Raw genomic sequence first — 10,397 nt, forward strand, 5'->3', positions numbered from 1 at the left:
AAAAAAAAAAAGTATAAGCTCTGACCAGCTCAACTTTTTAAAGCTCTGTGTTCCCCCTGCAATAGCAGGTAATACTCCAATGACGTCAGCCCATCTGCAACAGCCAGACATCCCCAAACAAAGGATTTGGATCATAAGACAGAAATTATATCAGTTTTACTTTTTAAAATCCTACTATTCTTTCTGAACTACAGACATGGTAACTAAATCAGGATTACATATTTGAGACTCAACAAAAACGTCTCCATGATCTGCAGATAGCAATTTAAAACAATTTTTTTTCTTTCTTCTCTCTTTAAAGCCCAGAGTACTCATGTGATTTGTTCGGATCATTTCCTAACAGACTAAATTTATAACATGTTTATGGAGCCAGGAGAATATTACTGGAGAAAAGAAGTTTAGGAGATTTAGGTGAGATTATAGAAGATGGAAAGGTAGAAGTAAATAAAAGGACTATGCTACAGTCTTGAGATCACAATACTGGAGAGGAACTGATGACAAAAGGTAAATTAAAGCACTTATTGTGCAAAACCAAAAAGCATTAGTCTCACATTTCAAATATACATATTGAAAAACTAGTCTAAGGATTCATTTGACCAGGTTACTGAAATTCATTATGAAGCACTAAATCGCACTCAACCCTAATAAAACCTCAGATTTTTACACATTACCATTCCAACCACTACATTCTGACCCGCGGAAAGTTGACCCCACTTGACCCCACGACACAAAACAAAAGACCAAGGTTCAATTTGGCCCAGCGTCCTCTGAAAAAAAAAAAAAATGATGTCATTGGAAGGATGACAGCAGAAGAGGGAGTGACCCTCTTCAGTATTTTTGTAGGTCTATGCTACCTATCTTCCCAGTAAGCACTCATTTTTAAAATCTTTCCCGTCCTTTTCTACATCGTTAATGAAAGAGAAAGGAATAGGTTGAAAAGAAATGTCATTTCCAAAGGTCCCTCCTAAGGCTCACTGCTGAGGCCTGCTTTTGTCCTCAAGTTGTCCAACCCCTGTGAGACACTGCTATTTCACAGCTGTCTTCTTAAGCCCCACAAAATGGCTCCCTTTGTGCCACTTGCTCAGGACCCCCAAGGCTGGCCACACATGACCGCAGGTCATAATCAGTGCTCAGGAAAAGTGGAACCTAAGCTTCCTCCACGCCTTGAGCAAAGGTCCCAGAGATGCCTGTACCCCACCTTAAAGGAGCAGTGTGCAATGAGACAAGACAATGTGGACAATTTCCGCCGCATCCGAACCCTTCCCTCAAGTTAGGCAAGGGCTTGGAAAAGGGTTCCAGGCCCAACGCCACGCCCAGTGTCCCCTTCCAGTGGCTTGAGTGGCCCAAAAGGCCCCGGCTTCCCAGGTGGACATGGCCCGGAAGAGACAATGGATGTCTCCGGCCCCGCCCAAAAACAGGAAACCAATTCCAGCAAGGGAACGAGAGCCAGGGATGAACTCATATAACAAACATGAAAGGGGGAAGCGAAAGAGGTGAGATGCAGGGACCGAGGTCCGAAGGTTTGAGCGCAGAAAACCTGCTCGGACTGGCGCACTCCCCCTCCCGTTCGGAGGTGGGCGCGGGAGGGGAAGGAGCGGGGGTCCTTCCTTTGTTAGCAGAGGGAGGCACTTCGCAGAAGGCTGGCGGTAGGGTCCTGGAAAGGGGTGCGGGGTCGCGGTGACTAGCCCTGACCGACCACAAATGCCACCTGCCAGACGGGCCCCGGTGGGCTCCCCAGACGGGAGCCCGTCGGACTCGATCGCTGTGGCCGCGGAATTTGACCACCACGTCGGTCGCACGGCTGCCACCTGCTCCAGGCAAGTGACAGGAGCGCGTGGCCTGGGGGTAGGACAATGGGGCCTGACCGAGGCGCCCCGTGGGCTGCCCCGGCACCCGGAGGCCAGGACCACCACCCCCGGGCCGGGCCGGCCGCGCAGAAACGAGAGCGCGAACCCTCTCCGCGTGTCCCAAGTAAAAACCCGCCGCGCTGTCGGGACCAGCGGCCCCGGCCCTCCCGGCTCCTCGCTCCGAGGTAGAAATGAATGGGAGAGGAGCGGGAATCGGGCGGGGCCGGCGTGCGGGCATCACCGGGCGGCACAAAGGAGGCGCCGGCGGCCGAGCACCGCCGCCCGTCTGGACGCAAGCGCAGCGCTCAGGGCAGGTTGCCGCCAACGACTGGCTGCCCAGCCCGCGCGGCCCCGCCGGGCAGCGGCCCTCCCGACCCCGAGCCCCGCGCGGCGAGGGCCCGGCTCCGCCGCCTCACCGGGAGCTATTCCTGCTGTTGGGATCGACGCCCTTGAAGGTGGTGGTGGTGGTCATGGCGCCTAGGAGCGAGGTAGGTTGGCGCAGGAGCAGAGCGCTGAAAGGGTCGGGTCTGAGAGGCTCAGAACCGATCCCCACACCACCACCGGCCACCGCTGCAGGAACCTCCACCGCGGCCTGCCTGGCCGGCCGCCGCTCTTATAGGGCTCCCAAACCCCGCCCCCACCCTGCCGGCATTGGCCGATTCAAATAGCTATCTCCATTCGTATTGGTTCCTTGGAGTGCCAAGCATAGTGCTGCGTCAAGACTGGCTGCGGCAGCCCCTGCTCACCCCAAACCCACCCGCTTCCTGGTCAGGGAAGATCTAGGGAAGTTCCCCCTCCCCCACCAAAAAATCTCAGAGATGATTGGACAAAGGACAAATCTGCCTCGCGCTGGGTACAAGTTATGCTCTACCACTTTAAAAAGTTACCTGACATAGATGGGGTAAAAGGGATCAAATATGAGATAACAAAGAAATCTAACTATGGACGGTGAACACACAGTGCAATATACATATACATCTTACTGTTGAATTGTACACTTGAAACTCCCTGGATTTTGTTAACCAATGTCACCATAAAAAAGAAAGGAAGAAAAGAAGGAGGAAAGGAAGGGAGAAAGGAAGGAAGAAAAACAAAGAGAGAGAGAAAGAGAAAGAGAAAGAGAAGGAAGGAAGGGAGGAAAAAGAAAAGAAAGGTTATCTGACAGAAAAGCTTGCTCTGGCAGAGCTGGAACCTACAACTGAGGACAGATTGGTCATCGCCATACACTAATTTGCCTTACGATGGGACAGTAAGAGGATGCTCCTTAATGGATAAAAGTTACTGCTCCATACTAACATTTACTGAATAACCTACTGTGTCTAGTTTGGAAACCTGACAGTCCCAAAGCCGAATTATGAGTCAGCAACAGAAAGCACACCAAGATGATCCCTTTAAAAACGACTGGGCATTCTTTACATTTTAATGTTACTATTTAGCTGTCATGGGTGGTGCATACACTAGACCAAAATTACAGTCGTCCTGATTTGAGGGCCTGTTCTAAGGCTAGTTAATGCCTGGCTGCTGGGAATGACTACTTCCCTTGCTACCCAGACTATCCCAGAGCTTTGCAGCTGTTTATAACCCTTAAGTCATGACTCTTCCACCTGTCTGGGTAAATCTATCCCTGTAACAAATGCAGACACACTCGGAGGGCTCAAGAATGTTTACGAGGTAATAGGAAAGCCTTGGGCAAACAAAAGTGGGGGCCTTTCCGCGGCATTCGTGCTTCCTCAAAAACTGAACTACACTCCCCTTTGCATGGCCTTCTCCTCTCAGGCAGTCATAAGTTTACATTCTTGGTTAACCACTTTTCTTGGGCTTTCAAGAAAAGCCAGGGATAAGTTCTTCTCTTTTAGAAGGCATGGATGTCTTTCTGTGCTTATCACAAAAGCATGAAGCACGCCACTTGTTTGGATTAAATCTTTCCATTTTTAAAGGTTAGGCCTAAATTTCCAAAATCTTAAAAAAAAAAAAAATTGGTCCTTCAGACCAATCTAGCTTTCCTCAAAAATCATGTAATTATATAGCTTAGGAGGTAGTGGAGTATGGTGGTTGCTAGCTCAGGCTCTCGTGGGAGAAATCGGGGTTTGAAACTCGACATCATTTTCTGGTCATGTTTCCTTTCATAAAATAAGGATAAAATAGTATCTAGATTCTATTTATAGAGTTTTGAGGACTAAACGAGGTAACGAATGTAAACTGCTTGGCCCAACATGTATTAAGTCATCAAAGTGATAGCTATTTCTATTGACTTATAAAATAATCATGTACTTTTAAAAAATCTTTTTTGTATGTTAAATGAGGGGTTTGGGTTTGACTCTTTAGAGTCCCTTTTGGCCTAAACTTTTGAATTTGTACTTAATTTGCCTTACTTCCTCCATCTCCTGTAGTCTAATAGAAGACAGGTTGCCGTGGCAACACAGCACTGGACTAGAAATCAAAAAGCCAAGGTTCTGGTTCTGTCCCTCCCAATGTAAGACACTTCTGGGTCACTTGTGCCCTTGAGCCCAGTTTCTTCATCTGTAAAATGTGGTTAACAGTACCTACTGAGTTGTTGTGAGGTTTAGGAGATTTTACTTCTGAATTAAAATTTCTGCAGTAGGGTTCAGTCATGGTTATCTTAGACGAGTAATTCTCATACATAGCTTGAGCTGAGAACTTTTGCTTCAAAGATAAGGAATCAGTCCCAGGAGACCTTTTAATCTAATCTGATTTATGAAAAAGAGTAAATTTATGTAAAACACATCAGATTAAGGCCATTTTAAGCAGACCTGTATGGCACGTTCATTGTATTTTAAAGTAAAATTTCCAAAAATTTCTGGAATAACTAGCCCTATTTACTTATTCATGTATTGTAATAGTTTTGACTAAAATTACTCCACTCCACTTGCTGTTGAAAGATGGAGATTTGGGGTAAAACAGATACAATATGTAGCTCTGCTATAACATAACCTTTGCTCCAGATGACCAACTCAGTTGAAAATAGGACATTAATAATATTGCATTTTGTCCAAAAGATCAACGCAGATCAGGATGATAAGATGCAAAAGGATAGGGCAATGTGAACATCTACTTTTAAAATCATTGAGGCCCATCGTGATTTTTTAAATACCTATCTAGGATTCTATATCAACACAAAATTTGTTCCAAATTCTCAGGTTAACCTAAAAAATCTAAAATAGAAGACATTAAATCTTATGAGGAATGGTTTAAAAGCTCTTTCATGACTGACAACAGTGTTGTTCAAGCCTTTATGAAGCAGAATCTAAATATGTAAAAGATTAAGAACAGTCATTGAAACTGGGCAGGTCTCAAATCCTCCCTTCTGCCTCCCTGTCCTTTGTCGGCCTCTCTCCACTCTATCCACCTTTTGTATAACCCCAGGGTTTCATAAGATGCAAGTTTTAAAACCACTACCCTATATGCATGTGCATTTTCACCTCTTTAAATATAGTTAAGGAGAGAATAAGCAGGTACTCACACACTTCATAACTTTTCATCTTTAAGCAGTTAAGTGCTCTTCAATTTCCTTTAGTCCCACACTGCCACTTCTCTACTATATTCAAAGTACTAATCATCTATTTGTAATTCAATTCAGAAAGCCTAGTGATCAGTTTACCCAGTGGGTTTTTGTAAACCCGATATTCTCAGAATTTCCTCAGAGAACGTAATCTTCTGTTCTGAAGCAGATAGTGAAAAATCTATTATGTGTGTGTACATATTTAAGAAATTTACTATCTAAAAGATGTCAGAAAATGTTTAAATCTCTAATAATTTTTCTTTAATATGGACATAAATGCCATTGCTTTTTAAGTTTGTTGGGGGATATGTGGAGTTTTATTCAAGAATGCAATGTATAACCTACTCAAAATAGAATAATCCATAAGTTGTTACTCACCACTTGTGCCTACCAAGGTAGTAATTAAATTTTAACCAAACAAAAATACGTACTAGTCTACGGCCATGCCACCCTGAACAAGCCCGATCCCAACTGATCTCGGAAGCTAAGCAGGGTTGGGCCTGGTCAGTACTTGGATGGGAGACCACCTAGGAAGACCAGGTGCTGTAGGCGTAAAAAATAAAAAATAAAGGATTGTAAGCTGACAAGGTCCTTGCAATATGAGGCCAAAGGTTGCCTCGCCTAAGAAAATAAAATATAATAAAAATAAAAAATAAAAATATGTACTAACAACATCTCTTAGCTCTCAAGCATCTGTTTTTGCCTTTCATGTCACCAGCTTTCCCACTACCTGGCGAAGTGTCCTGAATTCCCCAAAAGTTCGACCTGCCCCAATTTATTCCAGAATAGCAGAGGAAATGGGCAATACATGGACTCATTATTGGGATGTACTCTCCCTAGATTCTGTGACCCAATCTCTTAGATCGATCTTTCACTGTGATCCAGGACACACACATTACGAAATTGCAGATACTTGACTATTTCTGACTTACAAGAACAGCAATTGATAATGTTAACCGTAGTTTAATACATACTCAATATTTCCTATTCCTTCTATTTCATTATTTTTAAAAAATGCTGGCCATGTGCTTTTGAACTTGGTTTAATAACTGAATTAATGAATGGCCCACTGACAAGTATTTCTAAAAAGCTTTACTTCTTAACCCCACTATTGCAGGGTACCCATAAGTGTATCACTTATGTATGACTTAACCATATATATTTACACATAAGTTCTGCATCCATTAATCCTAAAGCCAAATTTAGTATACATCTGTTCATTCTTTTCTTAGCTGTACACACACACACACACACACACGCACACACACACAAAATCAATGCCACTAAGACAGCCCGTTTATTTTCTCTTAAAATTCGTTTGACATTAAATAAAATGAGGTCTCAAATATGGAAAATGACCTTGTTATGTTCTTACTTTTAAGGTAAACAAAATGGCACATACACACTACTAAGGCCTGACATGCCCCTCAGGTCCTCTTTAATCACTGAATTGCAGAGGGAAGAGTATAAATCATATCTCCCCATTATGTCCTCCTCAGACTGAATAAAATGTGGTTTGTCCTTCCTTCAATTCCATATCATTTCTCTATTTAATAAATAAGCAAAATACTCCCCTAACCCATCTGTCTCATCTCCTAGAGATGAATTTTGCTTCCTTTATGAAATAATAACTAAAATTATAAATATCAAATAACTTAGAAGGGTATGTCCAGAATAAATGTGGAAAAATTCTTCCCTTAATATTCCTAATTCTGTAACTTGTGGCAAAGTTAATCACATCTGCCTTAAAAATGGAAATTGCAGGACATGGTTACATAGTGTAGTGGTTAGCACAGCTGCTTTACACACAGAAGGTCCTGAGTTCACACCCCAGTGGAGCCATGGTCCATGGTCTATGGCCATGCCACTCTGAACAAGCCAGATGTCTGATCTCAGAAGCCAAGCAGGGTCGGGCCTGGTTAGTACTTGGATGGGAGACTACCTTGGAAGACCAGGTGCCTTATGCATAAATAATAAAACATTTTTAAAAATGTGAATTGCAAACAGTATATGTTACATGACAATTCTTGGACTTTTAAACTATTTCGCAAAGACCCCAGAGGGTACAGGAAATTCAAAACTGCTTACAGGAAAATAACTCAATAATATTGCAAATAACACATTCTTATTTATATACTCTATTCTAATTATGATCCACTTTTTTCATTAGCTAACCACTATACAGATCAGATTCATTTTAAAACATATTACTACATCCAAGACTAACCTTCAAGTCATCACCAGATAAAGAAAACCTTGTAGATGGGTCCTTTGGTTCTTAAAGTATTGGAGAATCATTAAAATCCTGAGAAATGTTTTACCTTAAACTCATTAGGGTACAATTTGGTATTATTAAAAAAAAAAAAAAAAAAACTAATGAAACAAAGATTGTATTCCATTTTTAAAATGAATAGAAAGTTCTTGGCCTGGTCTCTGGTTTCTCATTTCCATTTAGTGCAGGCCAATTGGTAGAGATTAAGGTATTCAGCTGAAGCCTGAGCATCCTATGGCAGAGCCCTTACACTTCACGCTAAATACAATTTTTATTTAAAAATAAGCTCAGTATGTAGGAGGCATTGTACTACACAGCTAAAAACACATCTCACTTAACTCTTACCAGTTGTGAGGATGCCTCTCAGAATTGCTTGATTCCATATTGCTTTGAAAATACATTTCTGGGAGTAGGGCAAAGGTACTGGTATTAAGTTACTTCGGGATTCTAATGCAAAACCACAATCCAGAAACACTTAGTCATTTTTAAAAGCAGCAGCAACATCCTAACTCAAAAATAACCCTCAGCGGCACAGCTGGCCCTCTCCAATAAACCATAGTCCCCCCATAAAGACCTTGGAAAAACTTTCCAACAGACCTCATGTCCTGAGATTCCACTGTCTGCTGATCCAAGTCTCCCATTTTCCTCAAACTATTTTTACTTCTTCCCATCTTCCATTCAATCTCATCCCCTTTAGGTAGAATGTAATCTGATCATCAGATTAAATTAATTCCCACAAAAACATGAACCGCCCCCCCAAAGAGCCAAATAATTTGACGTTATTTCTGAAAAGTTGGTAATACTTTTTGTTTTGGCCTAAAAGAGCTTATATGACTATAAAGGGTGCGTGAGAATAAAAATTCTCTCATCTCTCTATACAAAACATTCACTTAAATTCTATTTGCTACTTCTACGATATAAACACATGGGGTATTATTAATGTGAAGACAGCCAGAAAGAGTATAGTTAAATTGTTGGCAGTGTAATTCCTATCATTTGAATGTCCCCTCCCAAGCCGAAAAAATTAATATGCAAAAATTACGTTTAGTATTTTCAACAATTCATATTTTCAGTGATTTTTTTTAAAAAGTGCTCCATAATTTTCATAGAACATTTGTAGCAACTTATGGGAAATAGGGCAACAGCAACAATCAAAAGTTCATTTAAGAACAGAAACAAGGTTCATCTTTAGTTATATACACTGACCCAAGTATCAATAAGCTACAACACACTATATTATTAAACAGTGCCGTTTTACATATTTCCTTCTTTTTTAATTCTACCAAATGTTTTTCTACTATGAAAGAATTTGAAGTTTATCTTTCCTAACATAACAAAAACTCTAACATAACGTTAGCAAATTCCTCTGATTAAAGATCCCAGTTCAAGACCCCTTCCATAATAAAGTTCTCTGGCTTGAATTTCAACCTTAACTTTAGTATTTAGGACATAAAATTCCACTATTTAATTGTATCTAGAGCAACAAGAGAAATATACTTACCTGATTCCTTCTAAGAATTCTTGGGCAGTCTTCCCACACTGTTTCACAATATAAATTATGACAGGTTGGTAGCAAAATAAAAGTTCAGTTGATTCAAGATTAACTCATATACCTAACGGCCAAAAATTTACAGAATTCCTGCTGTCTCTGGGGAAGCTCATTCACTATAGAAATGGGGAACGTAAAAAACCATGGACTATACAACAGAAGTAGAGTGAATTAAGTGGATGACAAGGCATGAAAGCACATGGGGACTTGATCTAGAAAGGCTGCTTTGGTGGGTAGTAGGGGTGGGAATTCAGTTTCTTGAAAACCAATATAGAGAACTCAATTGGAACTTAATTGACATTAACAGGCATCAAGACACCTAGTCTCTAGTCCGTTTTACAACCATCTAGCTGTGTGACAAATAACCCCCTGGATCTGTTTCCTCATCTCTAAAATAGGCCAGAATTAGATCATCTTTATGTATCTTTCCTGCTGTTATTGATTCTATAGCTGTGATATTTTCCCATACATTCAAAAAACTGTAGCACCCTGCACATTTATGGATGTATGGATGTAAGAACGGATACACATATGTATGTAAATAAACATTTCCTGTCCAACATCCTCAAATAAAGAATAAAGACTCTTATTTTACATTAGGGAGTATTTACTAACCAAAGTGAAAGCTAGAATGGTTAAGAGATTTATCAGCAGAGTTAGCAAAATCAAAACTTTTTCCTAGCTGCATGCACTCACTCACTGTCTGTAACCAGATAGTGGTTACAGAAAAGAATACTTGGGAGTAAATCCACACATTACGGCCCAATTTTTTCTCTAGTAAAGTTGCATATTTGGAACTGCCTAAGCTTTTTGAACATCTGTAGCTAGTCATTTATATAACTTTGTTACTTTGTTTTGCATTAGTCTGTCTGAAAATGTAGCTTCATTTCTTCCTTGAAATTTCACTTCTCGCAGGCCTATTCATGTCATGTTTTTCCCTAAACTTCAACTTTCTATTTAATATTCCTCATAATAAAGAAAACAGCTCATTTTAAACAAGAAGTTTATTTAAACAACAAGACGTTTGACTTGAAGGGAAAACTATCTAGGATTCATTTCTTTTAGAGTAATTTATCCCTACTTAAAGACAGATTGCCCTACATGTAACAGCTACGTACAAAAAAGTTATAAAATTGTCCTTGGTTTTACAATGATAAATGAAAAACATTAAAAGTCTCCAATTGAACAAGGTATGCAAGGATTTTTGTT

General features: G+C 40.8%; 1 protein-coding gene and 1 non-coding gene across 3 annotated transcripts in view; one reads left to right on the forward strand and one right to left on the reverse strand.

Annotated features, from left to right (window-relative positions):
* JPT1 (Jupiter microtubule associated homolog 1) overlaps positions 1 to 2,452 on the reverse strand; it is a 13,187-nt gene extending 10,735 nt beyond the window's left edge. For both annotated transcript variants that reach the window (XM_023531672.1, XM_011361923.2), the window contains exon 1: positions 2,264 to 2,452. In XM_023531672.1, the coding sequence (XP_023387440.1) occupies positions 2,264 to 2,319 (56 nt within the window). In that variant the 5' untranslated portion in view covers positions 2,320 to 2,452. The remainder of the gene's footprint in view (positions 1 to 2,263) is intronic.
* Positions 2,453 to 5,800: 3,348 nt separating this feature from the next.
* LOC111741074 lies at positions 5,801 to 5,919 on the forward strand. The gene has a single exon (XR_002780865.1). It is a non-coding gene; the product is annotated as a 5S ribosomal RNA (ribosomal RNA).
* Positions 5,920 to 10,397: the final 4,478 nt, after the last annotated feature.

This window comes from Pteropus vampyrus, unplaced genomic scaffold (assembly GCF_000151845.1).
Source record: "Pteropus vampyrus isolate Shadow unplaced genomic scaffold, Pvam_2.0 Scaffold72, whole genome shotgun sequence".
NCBI classification, from domain to species: Eukaryota; Metazoa; Chordata; class Mammalia; order Chiroptera; family Pteropodidae; genus Pteropus; species Pteropus vampyrus.